The sequence below is a fragment of the Ambystoma mexicanum genome, chromosome 12, assembly GCF_040938575.1.
Source record: "Ambystoma mexicanum isolate Mex_15411 chromosome 12, UKY_AmexF1_1, whole genome shotgun sequence".
In the NCBI taxonomy this organism is placed as follows: Eukaryota; Metazoa; Chordata; class Amphibia; order Caudata; family Ambystomatidae; genus Ambystoma; species Ambystoma mexicanum.
In genome coordinates, this window is record NC_090936.1 from 466,090,123 (window position 1) to 466,104,700 (window position 14,578).

The 14,578-nt window shown below is 50.0% G+C and overlaps 1 protein-coding gene across 5 annotated transcripts in view; it reads left to right on the top strand.

The window, feature by feature from the left end:
• HIPK2 (homeodomain interacting protein kinase 2) overlaps positions 1-14,578 on the top strand; it is a 668,258-nt gene that overhangs the window by 236,988 nt on the left and 416,692 nt on the right. For all 5 annotated transcript variants that reach the window (XM_069628730.1, XM_069628733.1, XM_069628732.1 and 2 more), the window contains exon 2: positions 5,551-6,619. In XM_069628730.1, coding sequence (XP_069484831.1) covers positions 5,551-6,619 — 1,069 coding nt within the window. The remainder of the gene's footprint in view (positions 1-5,550; positions 6,620-14,578) is intronic.

A 14,578-nucleotide genomic window follows, 5' to 3' on the forward strand; every position in this document is an offset into this window, starting at 1 on the left:
GAGGGGAGGAAGCTTTTCCTAAAACGGGCAGCTTTAAAGTGTTACTATGTTTATGCAGAAACATTTACTTGCACAAACACAGCAAACCTGAAAGCTGCCAGTTCAGGAAAGGCTTCCATCGCTGCACTGCCTTACAACAATGAAACAAGTGAACATACAACAACGTTATGTGTTCTTTCACGTTCAAGGGTTGGGGGCTGATGTGTGCACTTGCTTTTTGTTACGCAGAGAGGTGAGGGAAGCCTTTTCTGAAGCTAACAGTGTTAAAGGGTGTTGCATGTTAGCTCGTTATATATGTATGCATGTGTGGAAGGAGTGGAAGGATAAATGAAAGGTTATTTATATTGCGCTTAATACCCAGAGGTTTCTAAGCTCGGACCCGGGGATCGAACCTGTGTGGCTTTGTGTCGTCTTGTTTCCAAGGCGAGCACCTTGCTGCTGAGCTATCCTCCTGTTTCTCTAATGTGTGTGTGTGAATGAGTGTATGATTTATGGGGGTTGGGTGCGCATGTAAATGAGTGAGAGTATGGTAAATGGGATGTTTAAATGAGTGAGTGAATGTGGAATTGTGTGCGTGTGTGTGTGTGTGCGTGCGTGTGAATATGTGTGCACTTATGTGTAATGCTGGGCCCAGGAGCTGATTCTGACGGGTAGAGGGTGGGAAGTGGGGGGGTGTGAGAGGGACGGTTGGGGAAATGAGGATATATGGGCTCCATGCCAGACAACCCTTGGGGTTGAACAGTGGGGCGGAGCCTCTAAGTTTGCCCCACCCAGTTTTTGAAGTGGCCCTGCCCATCACCAGTTAGGCCACCCCCCGAAATGTAGGTTTCATTGCACTCCTGCATAGTGGTGGGAGACCCAGGGCACTCACAGGTAGAGCCGAGCCCGGCGGACTGGCCTAGCTCCAGGGGCCAAACCGGACTGGAGCCTGGAAAATAGCAGTCTGGTGGGAGGACGCTAGAGAAGTGAAAAGGGGGTGGCAGCACAGTTGGGGAGGTGGGTGGGGTTGGAAGAGCGCCAGCGTTTTTGTTGTTTGTTTTTTGGATGGATCAGGCCAGAGGGGCTCAGGGCAAAGGGAATTGTGGTGCTGAGGGGGAGGATGGGGACAGTGGCAGTATTTATTTTTGGATGGGATGGGATCCTGGGGCAGAGGACAAGGGAAAGGGGGATGGTGGCACTGGGGCCAGGATGGAGGGTAGGGGCAGCGCTGGTGTTTTGGGGATGGCGTGGGGGACGACGGCTGAGGCTGGAAAAAGGAGATGGTAGCACTCGCGGGGCATAGCCACGACACCAGTGTTTTTTAAATGGCGCAGGGAAGGAAAGACGATGGGAAATGGCGGCAGAAGGGGAGCAGCCACCAGTGTAGTAGAAAGAGGTGGCAGGAACTTGACTTACCTTTAAATTCACTGCGGGCCAGTGCACTGCCTCACCGCCATACCCAGAAGTGCTCCTGTTCTCCTGTTCTCGGCATTTGTCTCGGATGCTAATGAAAACGTGGCCCACGCTTCCAAAGGGCTATTGATGCCTTTTCTGACAATGTTTGTGTAGCATCCAAGGCAGAGATTTTTGGTAAAATGGGTTGCAAACTCTAACTGCAAGCTGCATAGTTAAACAACTCATCAAGCTGTCTCCCTTTGGCCAAGAAACGGCCCCACATTGGATTTTAAAAAAAAAACGTCTGATGAGCTAGCATGTTGCCTCTGCAGTTCCGGCATTGCCATTTTACCCTATAAGTCAGTCTGAGCTTGCAGGCAACCAATGAGCAGCTGTGGCAGGTCAGGAAGTCACGTGACTGTGCCCATGCCCATGTATGTGCTGCTGGCATGTCAGAAGCGCATGTCTTTTTAACAAAGACACATTTTATTCTGGGATAGGGGGCAGCAGGTTGGGTACGTGTTCGGGCAATGTTTTGGCCAGGCACTGGCCTGGAAAGATGCTCAGGGTAGAGACCCAGTTTTGACCCGAGCTGGCCTGAGCCCCACTGGTAAAGGTGAACCCTGTTATACCATATAAGGGGAGCAGGGGTTGCGGGGGTGTCCCCCGCTTCCCTTAAATGGTATAATGGGTCCAGGGGTTGCGGGGTGTCCCTGCATCCTTTACATGGATTGCAGAGGCAAAACCACAGCATTTTTGCCACAATATTTTGTAACCACAGCAATTTTTGCTGCGATTTGAACACATGGAACCGTTTTATCAAAGTCATGTTTGTGTTTTACTGTAGTCTTACTTCTATGTCTATGGCCTGTCCTTTATTTTAAATCTGTTTACCCTAGTTAGATGGCTTTGTGCAGGCTCACCTTGGGGTTGGGGGGGTAAGCACACAGTGGAGTGGCTGGAGGTCAGCAATATGCTACTGGCGTTAGACCACCGCCATTAAGGCACGGGTAGTATAGTTCAGTGGCAACGCGCACGTCTTGGAAGCAAGACGGCGCAGAGCAACACGGCTTCAAATCCCAGGCCTGCGCTTAGAAACCTTTTCCGTATTAAGACGCGTTATAGATAACCAATTATACAATACAATGACAGGCAGCCTCGTGGGGGACAGCAGCAATTGGACCTTGATGTATTTATCTATCGATATGAGCAGTTAGAACCAGATTATGGGCTTTCTACATGCTCATGTCACCTTCCATTGTTTGATAAAGCTAGAGTATTGTCTGATGGAGGCTTCATATTATAGGCCAATGATTTGGCATAACCAGCTATGTTTTTAGATCTCCCTAAACCGAGCTTTAAATCTTTGATGTTTAGGTCTTTTATCAATGTAAGAAGGAAGTGCCAGATATGTTTTTATGGAAGGCGCCCATGTGTATGTGGCATGTTTCCCAGTGAGAAAAGGAGCCAATGCATTAAAGTGCAGAGAGCAGCTGTGGGGGGAACAGAATTACCCACATCATTTTACCGGAGTCTGTGGTTCCTTCGGGCTAGCTATGCTCCCCCTGATCGGGGTAGCTGGACACAGGTAGGGTTAGCTATGCTCCCCCTGATTGGGGTAGCTAGGCACAGGTAGGGTTAGCTATGCTCCCCTTGATCGGGGTAGCTGGGCACGGGTAGGGTTAGATATGCTCCCCTTGATCGGGGTAGCTGGGTCTGGTTAGGGTTAGCTGTGCCCCCATTGATCAGGATAGCTGGGCATGGGTAGGGTTAGCTGTGCCCCCCCCCTGATTGGGGTAGCTGGGCAAAGGTAGGGTTAGCTGTGCCCCCCCTTGATCGGGGCAGCTGGGCATGCGTAGGGTTAGCTGTGCCCCTCTTGATCAGGGTAGCTGGGTAGGGTTAGCTGTGCCCCCCTTGCTCGGGTTAGCTGGGCCTGGTTAGGATTAGCTGTACTTGATCGGGGTAGCTGGGCACGGGTAGGGTTACTTATGTCCCCTTTGATCGGGGTAGCTGGGCACGGGTAGGGTTAGCTATACTCCCCTTGATGGGGGTAGCTGGGCATGGGTAGGGTTAGCTGTGCCCCCCTTTGATCGGGGTAGCTGGGCCTGGTTAGGGTTAGCTGTGCCTTCCTTTATCAGGGTAGCTGGGCATGGGTAGGGTTAGCTGTCCCCCCCCCTTGGGGTAGCTGGGCCTGGTTAGGGTTGGCTGTGCCCCCCTTGATCGGGGTAGCTGGGCCTGGTTAGGGTTAGATGTGCCCACCCTGATCGGGGTAGCTGGGCACGGGTAGGGTTAGCTGTGCCCCCCTTGATCAGGGTAGCTGGGCATGGGTAGGGTTGGCTGTGCCCGCCTTGATCGGGGTAGCTGGGCCTGGTTAGGGTCATCTGTGCCCCCCCTTGAGGGTACCTGGTCACGGGTAGGGTTAGTTATGCCCCCCTTGATCGTGGTAGCTGGGCACGGGTAGGGTTAGTTATGCCCCCCTTGATCGGGGTAGCTGGGCACGGGTAGGGTTAGCTATGCTCCCCTTGATCGGGGTAGCTGGGCACGGGTAGGGTTAGTTATGCCCCCCTTGATCGGGGTAGCTGGGCACGGGTAGGGTTAGCTATGCTCCCCTTGATCGGGGTAGCTGGGCCTGGTTAGGGTTATCTGTGCCCCCCTTGATCAGGGTATTTGGTCACGGGTAGGGTTAGTTATGCCCCCCCTTGATCGGGGTAGCTGGGCACGGGTAGGGTTAGCTATGCTCCCCTTGATGGGGGTAGCTGGGCATGGGTAGGGTTCGCTGTGCCTGTGCCCCCTTTGATCGAGGTAGCTGGGCCTGGGTAAGGTTGTTCAGCGGAGGAGCGTTTCTTTGGGGTATGAATCCGCGCTTGAGTTGTAAAGTGTGTGCGGGCCTGACTTCCGGTGGCCCAGTCACCTTCTCCTTTCTGCTGCCCAACGTTGGTTTGAATGCTATGGCCATGAGCGGCTGAGACATGGCCGCCTATGGCTGGTGTTCCTGTACACGACGTTTACATGTACGCTGCTTTTCAACACGTTTTGTAAGTGGGCTGTAGTGTAGTGCCTTTGCAATTTAGTAGATTCTGATTTGTAGACACACATCAGTCAGTGTTATCTATCATTCGTCTTCTCCATAAACACAATTCGCGATGTTTTAAGCAATTTGCTCCTGAGTGCATAACAAGCTGCCAGTCGCAATGAAAGGTATTCCCGAACGTGCTGATTCGCCTCCTGGCAGCCGCTGCGTATGTGTGAGTGGGGGTGAGGGCTCCAGGCGTCTCCTCCCGTGGGGGGCAATTGCTTTATGGGTTGGAATGCTAACCACGTGTCACGCCTGGGGCACCTTTTTGTCGCACACGCTGACTGCTAAGAACATGTATGGGTGAAACTGAAGAAGCACCATGCCCCCCCCCCATTTTCCTCTGTTGGCAGCAGAATAGGACTTGTACACACATGTAAACTGTCCACGTCCACATTAGTTTTGACACGCAGGGCCATGCTGGTCTCCGGCTGCACCCTTGCTTACGTGTTAATCAGAGGTCATATATATCACCTGTGTATGTTTGGTCATCGGAGAGTTGCATGGACATGGGCCCCAGACTACCGACCTATCGGAGGCCTGACTGCAAATCTTAGTGTCCCCATTGGCCAGTGGCAGTCTGACAAAAGAGGGAAAGTAATCCCAAGAGCTGCAATGAAAAAAACAAAGAAACCTTTACTATTGCTAGAAAGACAAACAGTGAAAGCAAAAATGGCAACCACAACATAGAAAGTGGCTTGTAAAACATGATGTACGGAGTGTGTTTGCATGTGTTGTGGGTCAGAGCAAAATATTCCTTGTGATGCTTTGGAGAAACAGTTAAAAGCCACTTATCCACAGTAGCTCAGTAGTAGTGGGACGGAGTAACCCAAGTGAGCATCGGGGAACACAGCCTGCCCAAGACTTCTCTACAGTCCCATAGACAATATGCAATGCTTGGTTTAATCTCACTGTTGCATGTGAATCTGCAATGTATGCTTTGATGTTCCACCTGCTGTTCTTTAGAAAGAGAATGGTGACTGCATGGTCATTACATGTCTGCCATGTCATTTCATTGAGATCATGCTGGTCAGTCAATATTGCGCATTGAGTCGTTTTCCCAAGTGGAGTCTGATCTGTTTTTCCTCATGTCGCCCCTGCAGGAATGGCTGCACATGTGCAGGTCTTCTCCCCCCGCACCCTTCAGTCAAGTGCCTTCTGTAGCGTCAAGAAACTCAAAGTCGAACCGGGCTTGAGCTGGGATATGACCGGGTACGGCACGCTGAGCCAAAGAAAGAACGTGCACGCCGTCCAACCCGTCGTCAGCGCCTCCCTCCAGATCCCAGCCTTGCCTTACGAGCAGACCGTCATCTACCCCACCAGCACAGGACACATTGTGGTGACTTCGGCCAGCAGCACTTCAGGGGGGCTGGTCTTGACCGGGCAAGCGCTAGGTGGACAACACAACCTGATGCGTCGGAGCACTGTGACCCTTCTTGACACCTACCAAAAATGCGGACTGAAGCGCAAGAGTGAGGAGATTGATAACAACAGTAGCGTACAGATCATTGAAGATCACCCACCAATGATTCAGAACAATGCCAGCGGTGCCACGGTAGCCACGGCCACCACCTCCACGGCCACCTCCAAAAACAGTGGATCCAACAGTGAAGGGGACTACCAGCTTGTGCAGCACGAAGTGCTGTGTTCGATGACTAACACGTATGAGGTGTTAGAGTTCCTGGGCCGAGGGACATTTGGGCAGGTGGTGAAATGTTGGAAACGTGGCACCAACGAGATTGTGGCTATCAAGATCCTGAAGAACCACCCCTCCTATGCGCGGCAGGGACAGATCGAAGTGAGCATCCTAGCCCGGCTGAGTACAGAAAGTGCAGATGACTACAATTTTGTCCGTGCCTATGAGTGCTTCCAGCACAAGAACCATACTTGTTTGGTCTTTGAGATGCTTGAGCAGAACCTCTATGACTTTCTGAAGCAAAACAAATTTAGCCCCCTGCCCCTGAAGTACATCCGACCCATTCTCCAGCAGGTCGCGACGGCTCTGATGAAGCTGAAGAGCTTGGGCCTGATTCATGCCGACCTCAAGCCGGAGAACATCATGCTGGTGGATCCATCCAGGCAACCCTACAGGGTAAAGGTCATCGACTTCGGCTCTGCCAGCCACGTGTCCAAGGCTGTGTGTTCCACCTACCTGCAGTCAAGATACTACAGGTAAGATCGTTGCTTCTCGTACGAGGCCACATAGAGTTTTGTTTTTGTTTTCCAGGGGTCTTTGCTAGCACAGTTGGGGCCTAAGGTTGTAAGCAAGTAGAAGGAGCCTCTGAACTATTAGGGAGTAATAGATAAACATTTAAATGCCACAATCGCTACTATTGTGTGGCGTGATCAGAGGAGAACCTTTAAGATAGTACTTCCTTTTCATCAAAGTTTCTTCGTACTGAGTCAAATATTCTGCACACTGACAACTTATCTGAAGCTCTGGTCTTGTCCTCAACGTCTCATGCTTGGTCCATGGGTACGAAAAATTGCTTACACACGAGTGAGATTTTGAGGGAGCAGTGTGGCATTGTAGAACTGGAAGGAACCCCAAGTTTCGTCATCGCCAACCTCCACTTGGGCCTAGAACCGATAGCGGTACTGAGGACACACATTGCTTCATCGAGGGTGATTTAGGGTGAGATCTATGCAGCGGTGGGCTTGCGTCCACGTCACTGAGGCTGTCAGGTTTTTATGGCAGACCGAATTTGCTTCCATAGAACAGATACATATGTTCACTGAGCCCGCTCTACCCCCTCAGGGCAGGTTTTAGACCCAGTGGGGGACATTAGGAGAAGGCTTGCCGCATTGTGGGTCTTAGTCGCACACCGTTCCAACGAACTGAACCCACCTCTTGTGCATGCAGCTGCAATGCCGTTAGATGTGTCAGCTATAAAAAGTGGACTTCACTCACATACATACACCTGCTCAACAGTTGTAACGAATAGTCTCAAAACGAGGCATACTATGGCATTTGTTCATGATAAGACCTCGGTGCCAGTGTGCCTTGGTGTGGAGCGGGCAAGCTGTTTTTCTTCCACAGGTGAACACAGATTTCATTTCTGCAGTTGAACCAATCCACACAAAATGTGTCATGCACATCTCTCACAAAGACTCTAATGCAGGCGGGTTCATTACCAGCAAATTGAGCACAAACATTGACATGGGAGTGTTGGTCTAAAGTTATCATCCGCAAGTTCAGGCTTAAAAGAACTGGAAGGCAGGGCACACACAGTGCACACATTACTAGTAGTGTTTAATTACACTACTAGTTATAATAATGATTATGCTCATGTCTTGCTACTAGTAATAATAATGATTATGCTCATGTCTTGCTACTAGTAATAATAATGATTATGCCCATGTCTTGCTACTAGTAATAATAATGATTATGCCCATGTCTTGCTACTAGTAATAATAATGATTATGCCTATGTCTTGCTACTAGTAATAATAATGATTAGGGTCATGTCTTGCTATTGCTACTAGTAATAATAATGATTATGCTCATGTCTTGCTACTAGTAATAATAATGATTAGGGTCACGTCTTGCTACTAGTAATAATAATGATTATGCTCATGTCTTGCTACTAGTAGTAATAATGATTATGCTCATTTCTTGCTACTAGTAGTAATAATGATTATGCTCATGTCTTGCATTATGTGTTATGCTGCTGTTTATTTTCTTCTTGATATTATTATTGCTATTATTATTAGTAGCAATAACAATATTTGACTACAAATAGTAAGAGAAACTGATAACACGAGTTACCAAAACTCCAAAGGACGATGCAGAGGACCCTCATTTGGGAGGATGTAGCTGTCAATTTCTACTATGATCCCCTCACCCCCATCCAATGATTCTCCTCCTTTAATGCATTGCAGGTTGGGGCGTGGCCAGCATGTGAATGAGATTCGCCATGAAAGAGATTGATGGAACATAATGCTAGAGCTCCTTTGCCCACATGGCTTGGTTGGCTTGGCTAGCATGCGGGATAGCACAGCGGTTTCCTGCACCTGTCTCGGGTCAGTGTCTGCCCCCTACAGGAGATACGCGCCAACTGAGACTTCAGTCCTTCAGCTGCCTCTCTGGGTTTGGTACAAGTGGCTTCTGTTAGAGCTTCGGTACCTGGTATCTATATATGGCACTCCTACCTGTCATAAGTGCGCTTCATGGCCTTCACGCTGCAGCGCCCGTTCCTTAGACGCAGCATGGCCACTCAATTGCCCTCAGTGTGACTGCGATCGGGAGAGGTTAAAAGCCAATTGCCTAATGGCAGCCGGGTGGGGCTGGGGGGGGAGTCAAGTGCCTTGTGTAGCGTCAAGAAACTCAAAGTCGAACCTGGCTTGAGCTGGGATATGACCGGGTACGGCACGCTGAGCCAAAGAAAGAACGTGCACGCCGTCCAACCCATCGTCAGCACCTCCCTCCAGATCCCAGCCTAGCCTTACGAGCAGACCGTCATCTACCCCACCAGCACAGGACACATTGTGGTGACTTCGGCCAGCAGCACTTCAGGGGGGCGGGCCTTGACCGGGCAAGCGCTAGGTGGACAACACAACCTGATGCGTCGGAGCACTGTGACCCTTCTTGACACCTACCAAAAATGCGGACTGAAGCGCAAGAGTGAGGAGATTCATAACAACAGCAGCGTACAGATCATTGAAGATCACCCACCAATGATTCAGAACAATGCCAGCGGTGCCACGGTAGCCACGGCCACCACCTCGACGGCCACCTCCAAAAACAGTGGATCCAACAGTGAAGGGGACTACCAGCTTGTGCAGCACGAAGTGCTGTGTTCGATGACTAACACGTATGAGGTGTTAGAGTTCCTGTATACCATGATTGGGGCATCAAGCTCTAAGCATGTGCATGATGCAACAAAGGTACTCAATATTTGCACAGTGTAGATATACCACACTGCGGAGCAACTACCCCCGCGCCGTGCCAAGGTCACCCGTGTCCATACCAGCTTCGAGGTTTTCCAATATCAGGAGGCTGCGTAACCTTTTGATATCCGACGAGACCTAAAATGTCTACCCATATATTTTCATGTGGCCAGGCTCGAAATCGCCAGTGTGTGATATTTATATGGCAAAGTTTCGGTCGCCTTTTGAATTACTTCCTGCGTTGGCCTCCTGCAGGACATAAGCCACAGAGGAATAGGGGAGCAATGCATTTGTAAGTAATACGCCCAGTTTTGCCTGTAAAATGCAGAAGGTTGATATGTTCCTTTGGGGATTAAAGCTTTGAGTACTGTTGTTATTGTTTTGTATTGTTTTTCATAACCACAGAGGTTCTTATTTCACAGTTTATTCTTTCAATATTTAACTTTCGCTGTTTCTCATCCCACTATATTTCTGGCATCAAGAGGTTGACTTCAACAGAAATTATTTTATAACTAAATTTTAATCTATTCCCGAACATAACACAGCACATGGCGGCTACCAACCGAATTCCACACCTACGCTCAGTGAACAGTGTCACCGAACTGAAGCTGCCAACAGCACATCACAGCTCTTTTCTCAGCTCAGACAGCACAAGTACGGGCGGGGGGCAGGGCCCATGCACAGCTCCATACAGACCCAAGCACTCCTAGAGCTGGAGACATGTATTTCCATTGATACCATCTCCCTTTTATTGCAGTGATACAATGTGGTTTTTTCTTCAGTGCCCGGAAATGGGCAATTACCGGAGTATTACAACCCCGGCGCACCCGGTAATTGACCATTCCCGGGCGGCGGAATATATTAGTCCCCATTCCCATTTGAATCCCATTGGGCTCAAAGGAAATGGGGAGGCCGGATGCATCTGCACCATTCATAAATGGAGCCAGTGCATCCGGCATGGTCTACTCGTGGTTGCTGATCCGACCACCAGGTCAGACCTGGCGGGCAAAAAGGCACCCACGAGCAGAACTCGTAGTTTGCCGGTACGGTAACAACGGTACAGGCAAGCTTACCAGTACCGTATTTACTGTACGTACCGGCAAACTTGTAATGAGGCCCAGCATGTAGCCTCAGCTGGGATGAACAATGTCATGCTTCCCTCCAGTCATAAAACATAAAACATACTCTTGTCATTTAAGCAATATATTCCATGGGGAGGGTTATTTGCATCTGGTAAGCGCCCATAGACCCAACTTAAGAGAGGGGCTGTGGCCTTTATCATCAGGTAATGCCCCCATCCGAGGAATATACCACTGTTAGCACCCCGAGAATGTGAGCCAAGTTGCAGATAGCTGAGTTTTTAAATTAAATGGAATTCGCATAAGCGTGATGATGCCCAATTAAGTCCCTTGAACAAACTACAAACACTGATAGCCACCATGGATATGGATATAGGAACAAGACCGGTGAGGGGACCATTCCCACTGTAAACTGGGGCTGGTCATTTGGGGATCTGAGAGAGATGGGGGCCGGGGTGGGGATGAGGAGGACGGAGTGGGCGCTTGGGGAAAGGTTTAGGCAGGACGGGTGGTCCGGGCAGCACTGGAGAGGAGCACTCGCCGGCGCAGCCGCATCTTCATCTCTGCTCACAACGGCTGCCATGGAAAGGGAAGAGGGGCTCCTTACGGAGCCCCGGCTTGGCTTTCCATGGCAGCCATGTTGGTAAAGGTTTTCCTTCCTAGAACGGGACGCTGCGTGCCCCGTTGTAGGAAGGAAAAAGTGTTTCTTTTTTAGCACCCTGGGTTGCCGCTTTGAAACCCAGCTCAGGCTTTTAACTCGGGTCCCGGCCCGTAAACACCCCCATCTGGGCCGCCCGATCTGTGGTTACCGCCACAGTAAAGCTTCCATGCCCAACGATCTGATTGGCTGGCTCCCCTCCTCCACTGCTAATTCATATTTCTTCACAGTGGCAAAGATTTTTTCTAAAAAGGCTCCACACAGGAGTCGTATGAAGCCCATTTTGGGGGCTAATTGGCATATGTACATATAGGGTTTGATTCACAGAGCATTTTTCAATGGAATTGTGCCGTTTTAAAATGCTCGCCCATAGTCTATTCTATTCTACAAGGACCCACTGATTATAACTTAACATGTTTTTTTTTTTTAAGTATGCATGATTCCAGTCCATTAAAATCAATGTAGCATTAGAGGGTTCCATGCAGGCAAAAGTAGAGTCACTTTGTGATATGACCTTGATTGTTGCTTTTTTCCTGTCTAAGATGGCGGATCCTTAGTATAGCCTTGTCGGCTACTGCTCGCTGGATGACACATGCCAGGGACATCACACATCCCAGGGGGTAACTATATGGGAAACGCACCGTAATTAACTTTGGAATAGCCTTGAAAAAACACTGTAAAAAGCGCAGAACATGGCCCGTACGCATGCCAAGAAACCTCAGCACGTGCCCTGCGGATATTGGCAAGGTATTGGGAAGAAATGCTAATGCAGAGCGCCGGAAGCACTTCATGCATTTCAACAGGGGTGCAGTTTCTGTTCGCCAAACCCTCTTCAGATGTAAACCCATCATTTTGTCAGGAAAAAAGATTGCAGAGAATATGAAACAGGAGCAACAAACACGAGGTACTGATCGGATTTCAAAAGGGTAGTTTACACATTGACTGCGCGTGGCGGAGTATCGAAAACGAAGCCTACATTGGATGATGTATCCAAATATGTAGGCTTTACCTGCTCCCAGCAATTGGGCAAAGAAACAAACTAACTGAAATGTAGGAAAGGACGACCAAAGACTTGACAATGTAATGAATATGGAATCGGGCAATTGAAGGACCATGTGATCAAAATAAAACATTGACCTTCATATTGCAGTAGGATGACACTAAAGGGGATATTTGGACAATTATTAATTGGAAAAGTGTTTAATAAGAGTAACATTTTAGGAGATTGTGTCTGAACAGGGGCCAGTTTTACTATGAATCGCTCATCAAAGAAATGAAAATGAAATTAATCTCATTAAACATCATGTTTGCAAGCTAGTGCTTGTGCACGAGTGTAGCTGGGTGGGAAGTTTGGTGTATACCCCCTTGTGCACGAGTGTAGCTGGGTGGGAAGTTTGGTGTATACCCCCTTGTGCGCGAGTGTAGCAGGGTGGGAAGTTTGATGTATACCCCCTTGTGCGCGAGTGTAGCCGGGTGGGAAATTTGGTGTACACCACCTTGTGCACGAGTGTAGCTGGGTGGGAAGTTTGGTGTGCATCCCTTGTGCGTGAGTGTAGCTGGGTGGGAGGTTTGCTGTACACCCTCTTGTGCACAATTGTAGCTGGGTGGGAAGTTTGCTTTACACCCCCTTGTGCATGAGTGTAGCAGGGCGGGAAGTTTGGTGTACACCTCCTTGTGCGCGAGTGTAGCAGGGTGGGAAGTTTGGTGTATACCCCCTTGTGCACGAGTGTAGCTGGGTGGGAAGTTTGGTGTATACCCCCTTGTGCGCGAGTATAGCAGGGTGGGAAGTTTGGTGTATACCCCCTTGTGCGCGAGTGTAGCCGGGTGGGAAGTTTGGTGTGCATGCCTTGTGCGTGAGTGTAGCTGGGTGGGAAGTTTGCTGTACACCCTCTTGTGCACAATTGTATCTGGGTGGCAAGTTTGCTTTACATCCCCTTGTGCATGAGTGTAGCTGGGTGGGACGTTTGGCGTAGACCACCTTGTGCGTCAGTGTAGCTGGGTGGGAAGTTTGGTGTACACACCCTTGTGCTCGAGTGTAGCTGGATGGGAAGTTTGGTGTACACCCCCTTGTGTGTTAGTGTGGCTGGATGGGAAGTTTGCTTTGCACCCCTTTGTGCGCGAGTGTAGGTGGGTGGGAGGTTTGGTGTACACCCCCTTGTGCGCGGGTGTAGCTGGGTGGGAGGTTTGTTGTACACCCCTTGTGCGCAAGTGTAGCAGGGTGGGAAGTTTGGTGTAAACCCCCATGTGCGCGAGTGTAGCTGGGTGGGTAGTTTGCTGTACACCCCCTTATGCGCGAGTGTAGATGGGTGGGAAGTTTGGTGTACACTCCCTTGTGTGCAAGTGTAGCTGGGTGGAAGTTTGGTGTACACCCCCTTATGCGCAAGTGTAGCTGGGTGTGAAGTTTGCCGTACACCCCCTTATGCGCAAGTGTAGCTGGAGGGGAAGTTTGGTGTACACCCCCTTGTGCATGAGGGAAGCCGGGTGGGAGGTTTGGTGTACACCCCCTTGTGCGCGAGTGTAGCTGGGTGGAAGTTTGCCGTACACCCCCTTATGCGCAAGTGTAGCTGGATGGGAAGTTTGGTGTACACCCCCTTGTGCATGAGGGAAGCCGGGTGGGAGGTTTGGTGTACACCCCCTTGTGTGCAAGTGTAGCTGGGTTCGAAGTTGTGTACACCCTTTTGTGCGCAAGTGGAGCTGTGTGGGAGGGAAGTTTGGTGTACACCACCTTGTGCGCAAGTGTAGCTGGGTGTGAAGTTTGCCGTACACCCCCTTATGCGCAAGTGTAGCTGGATGGGAAGTTTGGTGTACACCCCCTTGTGCATGAGGGAAGCCGGGTGGGAGGTTTGGTGTACACCCCCTTGTGCGCGAGTGTAGCTGGGTGGAAGTTTGGTGTACACCCCCTTGTGCGTGAGGGAAGCCGGGTGGGAAGTTTGGTGTACACCCCCTTGTGCGCGAGTGTAGCTGGGTGGAAGTTTGGTGTACACCCCCTTGTGCGCGAGTGTAGCTGGGTGGAAGTTTGGTGTACACCCCCTTGTGCGCGAGTGTAGCTGGGTGGAAGTTTGGTGTACACCCCCTTGTGCGCGAGTGTAGCTGGGTGGAAGTTTGGTGTACACCCCCTTGTGCGCGAGTGTAGCTGGGTGGAAGTTTGGTGTATATCCCCATAACCTAATGGCCATTCGTCATGCCTTTCTACACACAGTGCTCACTATTACATGTTTATAGTTTTAGTTGGTCATCCACTCTTTCCACCACACCTCGCAAAGGCTATATCTGTGCAGTAGCTCAATGCACATTCAATTGAAATAAGCACTGCCCATTTAGAAAAGAAATAGAAGACACTAGGCCTGCACTATAGTTCTGAAATTAGCAAAACCGGTCTGCAGAAATCCAATATTTCTGGCTTCATCTTACTTCAGGCGCAGCCTCTTGTGGACCGGTAGAATATTGTATCCCCAAGTACAGTGTCACATGTCCAGGTACATCATATGCCAGGGTACTGCAGTCA